The sequence below is a fragment of the Photinus pyralis genome, unplaced genomic scaffold (genome assembly GCF_008802855.1).
Source record: "Photinus pyralis isolate 1611_PpyrPB1 unplaced genomic scaffold, Ppyr1.3 Ppyr1.4_LG7, whole genome shotgun sequence".
Classification (NCBI taxonomy): Eukaryota; Metazoa; Arthropoda; class Insecta; order Coleoptera; family Lampyridae; genus Photinus; species Photinus pyralis.
The window spans coordinates 43203235-43216624 of NW_022170738.1; the positions used below are offsets into that span (position 1 = coordinate 43203235).

The following is a 13390-nucleotide window of genomic DNA, read 5'->3' on the forward strand; positions in this document are numbered from 1 at the left end:
ATGGGCTTGTATAATCCCATCAATTTCGTGTAACTACATGTTAGGTAGAGGGAGGGTTACGGAGGGTGGGCGCAATGGTTATCTTAGGCCATAGAACCGTTACGTGGGTTCTTATCACTAACTTCGATAAGGTCACGTTTATGCGGTCACTCAAACAAATTTGAGTTCCTCCGTTTTATTTTGGCGGCAAGCTTTTTCGAAGAGTATTTTTCTTACAATTTTTGAAAGTAATATTTCTTGGCATCAAGACATCTATTACCCTTCTGTCGTGGAAACTGGAAAGGTACTTTTTCTAGCGGATACTTATAAATCATTACCTACATATTTTTTGGTGAAAATAAACTTGATTGATAACGGATAGGCGATATAAAATTGGATGACCTAATCACTCTGTAAGTACTAACTAGTCATTGAACTAGTACTGTTAGTGTCGATACGCATGTTACACCATAATATAAGGTAATCATTTTGCACTAATTTCATACGAAATTGTTTAATTTAAAAATAACGCTACTTACCCTACTCCCATACTGGTACTGGATTTCCTTTAGCATCCCGTCCAACTCCCCTCTTTAATCCAACTATAATTGCATTTTTGCTCGGAAAGTCTGATGGCACTTCTTTTTCAATCTCCGGTTTTTTCAAATTATCATTCGAGCACGCTCCTTCGAAAACAATTTGCCCATCGCCTTCTTCTTCTGGAAATGTTATTTTCTCCTTTTCGCTTCCGTTGGTCGGATATTGACCGGGCGGCAGTTTATCCGTGGTCCTTTCAGACGTAGACATTTCAACGGACGATGTGTAATTAAATTCCATCAATAAGATTCAAACGCAAGTTTTGCGGTAACAGTAATCGTCGTTTCCCAAGGTTATTATGAGATTACTATTAATTAATTCCTGAGATTATTTTTTAAAAGCCGTTGCCCTTTCAGGTTACAACCACGATCTCAAGCCAAACAAATATATACACTTTATTAGTATTGAAACATACATTTGCAGCTAAACATGACAAAAGCACATAGATACATTAAACTACCACTTTTTGACAGGTTTTCCTTTAGCGTCTCTTTCATAGCCCTCCTTCAGTCCAACCGTAATAGCATTTCTCGATGCCAGTTCAGGTGGGTCTTGCGGGGATTCTTTGTTAAGTTCATCTGGAAACACGATTCTATCGTCGTCATCAGAATTTCGTTCTTCGACTGGAGGGTTGATTTTATCTTTTTCACTAGCAGAAAGAACGCGCCTACCAATTGGCACTTTATCACTGTTTGAAGCAGACATGTTTTCTTAATGTATGCGAAGACAGATGTGCGAAAACGTTTCATACAGCTTCTATTTTATGCATTACTGTGTTTATTTAGTGTTAGACAGATTTATATAGTCATTTGAAGGTCGAGCCATGAGATCTGTCTAAGTAAATACAGATCTTATTCGGTTTAATGGATTATTGACAGAAAAATTGGAACGAAGTGTATTTTGCGCTTTCCAATCCAGGGATTATTGTAGCTAATACATTTATATTGTAATTGAATTATCTACAACCCAATCCCAATATGCATTTAAGCTGAATCTTCGGGATTCATGAGTTACTGATTCTGAGGAAATAAAATACAAATACCCCCTGACACGCAGAATATAGAAAATTGCTTTGCAACGTTATTAAATCATTTTCAAATTTAGGACGTGTAAAACTAAAAATATCCGCATAAACAAACATTGCATTTAATAGGCACATAACAGTCAAGTTAATTTAAATATTTATTGATCGTCGACTAAATGTTTATTTTGCGTATCAGCGTGTTATTATTTGGTGAGAATCTTTTTACTGAACAGTTGCAATAAAATGATTCACCAAGGTGTAAGAATAGGTTATAGAAATACTGACTGGTTTGTCATTATTAAACAATGAGGTACCTCTAAAGAATTTAACATTAAAAACAATACAATTTTTATTAGATGGGAAAAGAAGAAAAAATACATTATGTATACCTAATGAAGAACAATTGTTCAAGTTTAGAAACATGGAGATAAAGATAGGTAATCCAGACTCCAGAGTTAATGAGAAGGGCTTTGATGACTTATTTAATTTTGTTTAGGTACATAAAGCTTTAAAATATGATAAATGTTTATTATCCCATCCAAGCCAGGCACGAGAATCGCAGATCTCGACCCAACCCATGTCGTGGATAACTTCGCCAGGGACTCAGGGTATACCCAAAACTAGGCCAGCATCTGCAACCCGTCGATGATCGACTATTTCTGTCAACTGACTGAATCAAAGCTGTTTAACTTACATTTTAATTAGCACCCACATATTTTCAGTGGGAGCCCAAATCAAGTAGAAATATGCTTATAATTTAGGACTAATTAAAGACTAATTTGTACACACAAAATTAGAATTTGTATATCTGCTTAGTTCCGCTGGAAACCGATTCTAAGGTAGGAGTGCCAACTTGAAACCAAGTTAGTACCCAACTTTTGCTATTGAAATGTTTTTAGTAGCATCAAAAACTTAACCAAACTTAGACTAATTTGTACCCAAGTTAGATGTTCATTGTTTAAACAATTTTTTATTACAAAGTGGCAATTCTCAGTATTAATAAAAATAAATGGAACGTAAAAATTAAAGACTAATTTGTACTTACAAAATTTGAATTTGTACCCGCTTAATTCCGGGAGAAAACCGAGTTTAATATGCGGGTGCTAAAGGGTAAAAATTCTACTTTTTCGATTGAAATGTTCTTAGTAGCATCAAAAATTATGAATTAAAGACTAATTTGTACCCAAGTTAAATTTTATTGTTTAAACAATTTAGCCATACAAATGTTAACTAAAAAGGTGTAATTCTCAGAATTTATAAGCAACGTATGAATTAAGGACTAATTTACACTTACAAACATTTTTTGTAAACAAATTTTATTGTTAAGAAGTCGTCTGAGCCAGGGAGCATATTTGGAGGGAGTCCACTCTGCTAAATTATTAACGATTCTCCACGCCGTTTGTATTGCTTGTGTGCCTATCTATCCGGCTGTATGTCCGTGTGTACAATAACTGTTTAGGAACATCCGATCGCTTTGAAAATTGGTAAACAAGTTCTTAGAAAGGTTCCTATTGTTTTTTAGCTACGTAGACTATCAGACCAAAAAGTTATTATAAAAATGATGGATGCGTGAAGATCTTGAGGACCGTTCGGTAGGCATATTGGGGAGCGTTCGATAATCTTCGGGAAGTCCGGCGTTTGCTATACAAGAAAGTCGAATTGTGTTTCGAGTCAGTTCCAAAGCATCGATTCGAAGCTCCCTCTGGTGTTATGTTATAAATTGTTAGTGATAAATACGAGGATAAATACTACTTAACTTTTATAAATTAGTCCTTAATTTATAGGTACGTTGGATTTCTTTTAATTAATTCTGAGAATTGCAATATTTTAGTTAAAAATTGTTTAAATAATGAAAATCTAACTTGAGTACAAACTAGTCTTTAATTCATAGTTTTTTATACAAGTGATAAAATTTCAATCGAGGGTGCTACGTGGATATCAAGTTAAACCACCTTAAAAATCGGTTTCCGGCAGAACTAAGCGGGTACAAATTCTAATTTTGTGGATAAAAATTAGTTTTTAATTAGTCCTAATTTATATTCATATTTTTACTTGATTTGGGCACAGAGAGGGTACCCACTTTATAGACCTAAAAGCTGTTGCATTGATGACAAAGAAACAATAACTTATGAAAACTAAATCAAACTACAAATAAAATAATGACAATCAATGGTTTGCTCTTCTTCCCGTATTCTTATTAAGGGCATATTAATTCACATTAAATAATGAATGCCTTGCAGATCTGAGATTAATTCATTGAGTGTGGTTATGTATTACAAATTGTATCCAAAATTTAGGTAATTCGGAAATTAAAGTACTTGGCCCCAAAGGGGCCTCGTACTTCAATATTTCCTCGCCAGTAATGTGTCATTTTCCTGACTTTTATGTAAATAACTATTACAACACGCCTACTGCAAGCACTGATTTTGTATATTCCTGGAACATAAAAATAACGAATTCAAATTTAAGGTTTCATTTTTCAATGAAGTGAGCGCGCTTGCAGCCGTTTTCTCTGCCCGCCCGTCTGCTCGTACACTCATCCATCTGTCGGTCCGTCCGAGGCCTTAACCTCGGCCTTAACTACTCCTACAGTTTTCAATATACTTAGTTCGTTCTTTTTGAATTCCGTAGCACAGATGCTGAGCCAAGAAAAATCTTGACGATTACTGTGCGCATGCGCAGGCTGCGCAAGCAATATAAAGTGTGATATTTATCCAAATATCTTTTTGAACTTTTAATCACAGATGTTTATCTGTTAAAGGCAAACATATCTGATATTGCAAACATTAGATGTGCGCATGTGCAGTCTGTGCGCATTCTGCGCAGTGCCAACTTCATTATTAACGAGCTCCTAAAGAGTTTATAATTTTAATTTATGACGGGGGGGGGGCTACCCTTAAAACAATAACATTCAAGGTGTAACAATGATATAGGCTACCTATTGCAATGCAGGTTTCTACGACAATTCCCCTAAAAGTAGTTCAAAATCGCAGAAGTGAGTGCAGACAGACGGACGAATAGACGGACAAAAAACAAACTATAGCACTTTTTTTGTTAAAAAATGCGCTAAAAATGACTAGCGCCTTCTTTTCCAACAATTTCCATTATTATGGAAATTTTTTCATACCTTTCACAATAATGAACCCTTTGAAGAAAAACATGCTAGATATCTTTGATGTGTTGTAGACTATAGCTTTTCTAAACAAAGTAACATCACTATTTAATCGCGTCCGAATATTTTTACATTTAACAGAAATTGTAACTTAAAGATTTCGAAATCTCAGTGCTATAATAGTGCAATCTCGAGTGCGATAGTACATAATTTTAGTTTCGACTATAGGTACAGGGTGAAAATGTTGTCTGGAACACTGTAGGTATATATCCAAACAAACGATTTTTTACGAAGTTTTTTGTGGTATCCAAAATTATAAAAAGGTTGCTACCAATCTAGGTACTTTAAATTTGTGGTCTGTGGCGTACTCCTGCATGGTCATGGGGGGGCTTACTTTTTTTAGTGCTAGCCACTAGTTTTCATTACGTATTTTTAAAGTCGGATATAGCCCCATAAGAAACTTTTTATATAACATATACATACATCATCAACGAATAAATGGAGCAGATCATCTGTAAATTCTTAGAAAGGTCCGAAAATGTTCGGGAAGATCTGTAAATATCCAACAAAATCTGGCAACTTCTTAGAATTTACGGTTAAATGTGTAAAATGGTACCTGAAGCAATTAAGTATCCCTTTCAGCACAAGGTACTGGTAACTATTATTGGGTGGTTAAGATGGGGGAAATCCTAGTCCAGTAGGCATAAAGGTGGTAAGCCAAATTTAAAGACCATTCTTATTGCCTACTGGACTAGGACTTCCCCCATCTTAACCACCCAATAATAGTTACCAGTATTTAGTGCTGAAAGGGATACTTAATTGCTTCAGATAAAATGGTACCTACACTGTAGCTATATTTGATAGGTGAAACGTTTGAGTGGTAGACCACATGACCAAGCGACACAACAGGCCCTGATTGAGTATACATCACTTACCAAACAATTTCTAATGAAGATTCCACACGGGTGCCGGTTTATGGTTAGCCGCATATCTAAAGTTGGGCTTCAACGGAACCTGAATTACATTAGCAGCGACACTTGGAGGTTCGTCATAACGAATTTGTGACGTAATGGAATCACTAAAGTCTCTATCCCTCCGATTATTACACAGTGAGCTCCAACAGCTTCCCATAATGTTTGATACTGGTTTCCTCAAAATCCACAAACATGAACTGCGTTTAAACTGCTATGAAACTAATGTGAAACGTGTTCTAAAGTGCGAATTTCTGCACGATCTTATTTGTGCAGAAGCACGTTTTGCGATTATTCAATTTGTTGAGACCATAATCACCTATTTGAAAAATGCCATAAAAATTGCATAATTTATGAGCAGATTATACTCCGTTGGCTTCAGGTCCTATGCTATCAAAACGTATAAGACATTACTCACACAACAATCAGGTGTTGGAGGTTTAATTTATTTCGGAACTTTCACAGCTATTTACGTTTCATGACGTTTATTGGTTTATCAAAACGCTATACAGCAAATTACATTAAGGAAAATGTATGAACTGTGGTGACCAATTATTTCCTAAGCTCATTCTTTCTCGAAGTATAATCAAGTAAAATGTTTTAATGAAAAAAATGCTTATGTATCCTAGTCTCTTGGAAGACGCCTTTGCTTCTCCTGGAAACCTTTGTGCTACGTCTAAATACCCTTATTCATAAGCTTAGGTTTGGATCAGGATCCGACTTGACAGTTGTTGAAAGCTTTAAAGTAGAACCAATATCAAGTTATTGTTCATATAAGGTACCACATCTAATATGCCAATAAATTTCTGCTATAGGTTTACGTAGTTAGTAGTTAGCAGTTATGATTCACCCAACTTCTAACAATGAAATCGCAAATTCCTAAAAATAGAGTTGATTTTGAGTAAGATTAGAAATTAAATTAGAAGAAATTAAACCTTAGTCCCAAGGAGACACACATCGATTGCGGGCATCGCGGTACTTCCCTGGATCACAGCGGAGTAGTCGAAAGAGCCTTATAGCGGTTGACAATGGACCAATCGCCCTTCCTTCACCTCGATTTGGTGGATGACGGATGCTTCCCCGTATCTCATTGACACTGAGAAGTAAAACTAAAAGAATGCACGCAAGTTGACACAGTCTCATTATGTTAAGTAACGGTTTGGAAGTAGTACTGGATTTATATAATTAGGTACGCGTCCAACGGATGTGGTAGTTCTAAATTTGGATGGAAATTGGTAAACACCCGTTTATCGAGAAGCGTACGCGTTTCTGTGAAACTGTTTATTTATCTTTTAGTTAAATTTCCTATTAAAAAACCACAGGGAAATTTCTGTCGATTAGGTCCCAGGTATATCTCGAGTAACGATTCGGGAAAGTACTACCGGGACATGGAATTCCAAAAAACTTTAAATACATGAGCGTTTGATAGTGCTATATTAAATATGGGTTAAACCCTTATGAAAAACAACAGATAAGATTGATACCGAGTTATATATATTTTGAATGTTGAGACCATTCGATCTTAATTTAGAATGACTTCCTTTATTGTTAGAATGACCCTCATATTGATGTGTTAACACATTTTGCAACCTGACTAATGACGTCAAAAGGTATTATAGTAAAATAAAACATATTTTTACCCAAGAGATATTGTATTAAATACCAAATAAATTGTATGTGACGTCATAAGTCATAACCATAACATATCCTTAAGACGTTTCATACTAATACAAAATTTCTTAACAAAAATGCCAATTTAACATAACTTTGAGAGAAGTTCCATTCAAATTATTATATTTATAAGCATAACGTTTCGAAGGTACTGCATGTGCACCCACTTTAAGTAATGCAGAAGAAGTGAACTTAACTAGACGCACACATACCTATACTAACCGAAATTACCCCTTTGAATCATAGTCGAAATATTAATTAAAAGCGGCGCGACGTGACTGATGAGAATGGCTAACTTTTCCAAGTCAGCTGTCCGTTTTATTGGGGTTTAGGTAACTTACCTATATCCGATGTAGCAAAGAAATACACATGTTCTATTTAGGCGAAACAAAGATTCCATTAATAAGCAGTTAAACTTTCTAGAAATAGGAGAAATATAATGTATTACACGATCAAAAATGCATAATACATGCTCGGGTCTAAGAAATTTAAAAACACACTGCACTTCTTTCTTAGCCGTCTACGTTCTCATCCATAATTCCAAGTGATTTTTTACTGCTCAATGTACGTATGAATGATGGATTAATTTTTGATTTTGTTGTATTCGAAAAATATATGTCCACTCTGGATAGTAAGTGTTGCATTGGTATACCTAGGCCTGAATTTGTTTTGTACCTTGCATACCTAAAGTTCGAATGAGAGAGGAAGTCTTCACTGCACGCTTCACTATGGAAACTGGATCGTCAGCAACGACTCTGTAATTTCATACCAACTATACATACCTACACAATTACACAATATACATGTTTATTTTAGGTACAGAAGCGAAGCGTACTACGCCGCCTCATAAAAACGTAAAATCCAAACAAGTCGACCTTTAAAAAACTTCATTCTTACATATGCTTTCATATCTCAATTCATTCAAAGCAATCAATTATATAATTTAGCAAAACTAAACGATAACGCTACGACGGTGTTAGTAGTCGACCTCTTAAAATCTTAATTCTTGCTTTGATGTCTCATTCAAATCAATTCTGGGGTACCACATTATATAATTTAACTAAACGAATATTTCCGTGGGGAATTGTTTTCGTTTAGGTATCTCTGGTAATACCACCTCCCATTATATATTATTACATAATGCTTGTTCATAGTTCGATGTTTTCTTCTTAGTGTAACACGCGATTGCTTTCGTCTTAAAATAAATTAAATGTGATAAATCATACTAATTTCTGTTATTTTGTAAGATTGTTGTTAATGTTCAAAAGGAGTTAAGATGCCTTTAGAAACAAAGGAAATTGTGGATCCTGAAATAAGGGCGATCATCGATACGGATTTTATCGACTCCCCTAATGAAGACTTTATCTTATACGGCGACGAAGAAACATGTTTGCGAAAACATTTTCGTAAATACGAGGAACAAATTGACAACTTCGAATTGCGGGATGAAGATATCATTGTCGCGTCGTTTCCGAAATCAGGTAGGAGCGAAATGGAGAACAACAAAATTACTATAATAGTACTCGCACAGGTACAACCTGGATCCAGGAGATGGTATGGCTAATAAAACACCGCGTAAGTTTAACAGGCTCCGAAATTGACATTTGTGAACGCTTTCCCATGCTAGAGTATGCATTTGTAAGCTTGCCAAACACCCTTCAACCTTTTACTTGCAGAATGTGCTCGCTGATGGAGTCTCGGAATGCTGAAGAGTATGTAGAGAAGCACTTTATCAAATCACTTCAATACATTGACGAACAAAAGGGACAAAGATTTATTAAAACACACTTACCCCTCTGCCTACTCCCCAAACAACTTAAGAATGGCACAAAGCAGCCCAAGGTACCTACTTCAAGATCGGTGACCAACCTCATCTAATTGTATTTTCCAGGTGATATACGCAATTAGAAACCCCAAAGATGTTTTCACGTCATATTATCACCATGGTCATGTGATGCACGGTTGGAAACCGAACATGGAGGACTTCGCAAAGGTTTACTTGGGCGATAAAGGTTGTAGCAGGTATAAGTTACAAGGTGTGAAAATAATGCTCGGTTTTCAGTACTATTTGGACCGTATTGGAAACACGTGTTCGGATTTTATAACATGAGACATTTGCCAAACTTTTTAATAATCAAATACGAAGACATGAAAAAGGACATTACAGGGGTAATCGAAAAGGTTTGCCATTTTTTGGGCGAAGATCCGTTAACGGAGGAGCAGTTGGAGTTGTTGCGCGAACGAATTGACTTTAAGTTTATGAAGAATAATCGGGCGGTGAACTACAAACGTTTTGTTGAAGCCGGCAGAAAGAATAATCCCGACGTGACGGATTTTATGAGGTCGGGTACCGTCGGAAATTACAGAGAAGAAATGAGTGACGAGTTGATTTCAAAATTTGACGAGTGGATAAAGCGAAATATATCGAATACTGATTTTGATGAAGACTATGCTTATGGTCGTTCTACATAGAATCGAGATGATTTTGTCCACGACTCAAAAATTTCTTCATGTATGCCACGTGTTAGTGAGTAATTAAGTCTTCCGAATTATAAGTAAAACAGAAAGAATGAGACCTCTATTACTCGTATGTTAGTATGCAGGATATGCTGACTGGCTGAATACATCAATATTGTTTTACTACCTTTGCAGTGTACTTCCTGGTAGGCAAACAATTCCTTATTATTCTGTTTTTCCTTGATATTATTGGAGATTATATTTCCTTAATGCTAGCGGTCGCTTTACATCGATTAACATCTCGGGCCCACAGCAGAAAAGCAGATCGTTTTTGGGGGTATACGTGTCTCCATGTTTCGGTTTCCAACTCGATTTCCGTTTCCTTTGGTGGTGGCTTGTTTGACCAAATTTCCCAAAAATCCCTAGGTTCTGAGTAGTCCGGTCCCGCGGTTGGAAAGGGTGTACCATATTTACGCGTACTTGTTCTTATTAACGGTTGCGCCATTCTGTGGTTCAATCTCGAGTTCAATCGTAGACAGCGTATGCAGCTCCTGCCTTCCCGGGGGATCAGATTGTTTGCTCGCAGTATCGAGTATTTCCGTCTCACCAATGGGAATGTCAGTTGGTTCCCGCCTTGAAAGGATGTGGCTTGGGCATCCTTTACGATTAGTGTGGCCAAATGCCTTTTTGGAGCATTTATTAGGGGATGTTTTTTTGTGTCGACATGCACGCGGCATTCGTTAATCTGTCCGCTTACTTTTAGTAGTCTCATTTCATCCAGGAAGAGACTGAGTGTCTTGAGGTTGAGGGTTTGTTTCTGTTAACAGTTTGGCCACCAGTACTATTGCTCTACCCAGCTCCACCCGCGGTAGGGGCCACCTTAGATTTTGCCGTTACCTTACTTGGAGGTTTTTATTTGCCATTTTCCGCACAGATTTTCTTGTAGTTTTGTACCAGTTACCGTCATCTCGTTCTGGCTTTTTCCTAAATTTGAACTTGGGATGCGTCTTGGGTTTGAACTTCTTTAGTGTCCCAGAATATTGTCAGAGCGAACTCGTCCGTGATGCGCATGGGTACTCCTTCCCTGGCGACTTCGTTGGCCTTGAACCCACCCAACTTACTTTTGGCTTCTTCTTTGGCTCGTAGATATACGAAAGTACAGCGAAACAGCTATTTTTCTCTCTTGGCTCTTTTTCACAAACCGCTATAAGGATTTGCTGAACTGTGCCCTTTGCAGTTTCGTAAGGGCCTTTAAAATATCAGGTACTTCGCTGCTTCCCATAATATCGTCTTGTGCTTCTACGATGTCGTCCCAGGGCTGAGGAATCTCCGTCTTTTTAAAATTCCAATATTTCTTGGAACGTTCCTCATCCAGTTCGGCCCGTGTGTTCTGGATAAGTTTCATAAGCCAATTAAATCTCATTTGTTGTCTACGGTCGGGGGTGCGTGTGACCCAGGCTAGGTATGGAAGGTCTTTCTTGGCGAATGGGCGTGCATATGTTCCCATCGCTGTTACATTGGACATTAAACCTGGTGCCGCTTGGCTGGTCTCTATTTGAGGTCGAACTGCTCCGTCGTCAGCATCTCTATGTCCATATTTGCTATTTTGGCCACTTGAACTCACTTCAAAATGTAGCACCCTTGTGGATATGCGGCACCAATTCGTTCATCCGGCTCGAAGGACCAAATGTAGCGTTATCTGTAGTAAATCCTAATGCTCACCCAAGCAAACTTACATAAAATAGATTGGGCCAGCGATTAGCTTAGAGATTATATTTCGTTAATGCTGGTGAACGCTTTAAGTATGCCCTAAATAAACAAATGACGTGTAGAGGACCCAAGATACTAAAACGTGCATCGGTGCGAAAAATTGGTAATAATAATCCAAGAAAAATCTTACAAAAAAATTCGAATGCTCCTATGGCTGTGCTAAATGCCAAGAATTAATCCATTTTGTGAATTCATGGCACAATCCAGATAGCAAACAAATTTTACTTATGAGTAGGTAAAGAATTTAACTGGATAATTGCGGTCAACGAAATTTGCGTCATTTTAAACTTTTGGTTTTCAATGCGTCTTTTAATCGTTAGTTGCGCTTCGAAGTCTGCTTGTTAGGTCAAAAGTTGCATCCGTTTTAATGGGTATATAGTATTGCAGTTCTCAGGATTCAACAGGGTGGCGCATTTGCGCAAAACGCTGTAATCGAATGTCTGACAATTTCCTGGAAAGGAATAGAGCGCTGTGTGCGGGTGCACCATCCTGTTGAAACCGACAGTTTCGAACTTTTTGGTGTTCCCGTTATCGTTGTGTTTGTAATAAAAATGCTACTCAATACAGTATGCACTTTTTTACGGGCTGCGTAAAATAATATAAAGTTGATGATGATTTCTCCGAAACGTTGTATTGAAAATCTCTCAACGCTGTCTTGTAGAACTCAAAAAGTGGCACTGAAAAACTGTTTCGTATTTTTTTGTATCTGTTCAAACAACATCAGAAAAAAATAAAAACGACATCGGCAAATTTCTGTTATTCTGGCATACCTTCGGAAGTACGTAATCGGAATTATAGTTAATTGGTTGTTGGGTGTTTACTTTATTGACAGGCAACAAAAAATCACGGAATTCTGTAGTCACGTTTCAGATTGCAGGAGACGTTTTCATTAAAAATTCATCTGAAATAGGTAACATTTTGGAAAAGTTTCGGGTAGTCGACGGGAAAGAGTAATTCATTTTATGTTTCAAGTTCAGAATTTCAAAACTTTGTAGATCGAAGGGAAGTTTCAACCCTTTTTTATGCGATGCCTATTATCAAGTTTCCACACGGATGCCGGGTTATGGTTAGCCAAATATCTAAAGGAAGGCCGCAAACGAAGAGGTGGTCGACAATAACGGAAGTATTATAGCGGAAGCAGAAGCGGAAAGAGAAAACATTTTTTTTGCGGAAGCGGAAGCAGAAGTGTAAATACTATTATAAATTGAATAAAAACTAGAATTATTACGTTTAGTTTATTAAACTGTGCGATAAAACGCACGAATTGTCGCCATGAACTAATGAGCTAAATAAAAGTAAACAACGTAAACGTGACACGTTTGACGGCCGGCTCGGCAGACTAACCCAACCCGCGGCTCATGTCACGCGCCATTCTGTTTGGCCAATCAGAGCGCATAGGGTACCTTGCTATATTTGAAAAATTCCTTACTTCTGTTATAAAACAGCGGAATAGAAGCGGAAGGGGAAGTGAACTGGTTTATTAAAACGGTGTCTGCAGCAATATTACATTACAGAAAAAGTGTGAACTGTGGTCTCTTCTTCTTCGAAGAATCGTTCAACTGCTCAATTTTTCTCTTATGGATGCGTTATATAGTCCATATTTCCGATAGATATTAAGGTGGTTTTTAAGATACGCTCGGGAATTTCAAGAAAACTGCATAAGGAAGCATGATTTATTTTGTTTGGTAGGTACTTGCCAGGAACCAGATGAGCCAATTCTCCAACAACATAATTTGGTTAAGGGTATGCAGATACTCATAAACAATTAAAAAATAAAGTGAAACGTTTTTATGAAAGAAAGTACTTACC

At 37.1% G+C, this 13390-nt stretch overlaps 1 protein-coding gene across 3 annotated transcripts; it reads left to right on the plus strand.

Annotated features, from left to right (window-relative positions):
* The first annotated feature begins 398 nt into the window (after positions 1 to 398).
* Positions 399 to 9994, plus strand: LOC116175902 (amine sulfotransferase-like). Of its 3 annotated transcripts, none has more exons than XM_031494270.1 (6): positions 399 to 453; positions 8598 to 8835; positions 8886 to 8982; positions 9031 to 9196; positions 9246 to 9366; positions 9417 to 9994. In XM_031494270.1, the coding sequence occupies exons 2-6, from the start codon at positions 8631 to 8633 to the stop codon at positions 9824 to 9826; spliced, it is 999 nt and encodes a 332-aa protein (XP_031350130.1). In that variant the 5' UTR covers positions 399 to 453; positions 8598 to 8630; the 3' UTR covers positions 9827 to 9994. The 3 variants fall into 3 exon arrangements, with proteins under 3 accessions (XP_031350130.1, XP_031350131.1, XP_031350129.1); XM_031494271.1 differs by having other exon boundaries at positions 408 to 454; positions 8620 to 8835; XM_031494269.1 differs by lacking the exon at positions 399 to 453 and having other exon boundaries at positions 8047 to 8835.
* The last annotated feature ends 3396 nt before the right edge of the window (positions 9995 to 13390 follow it).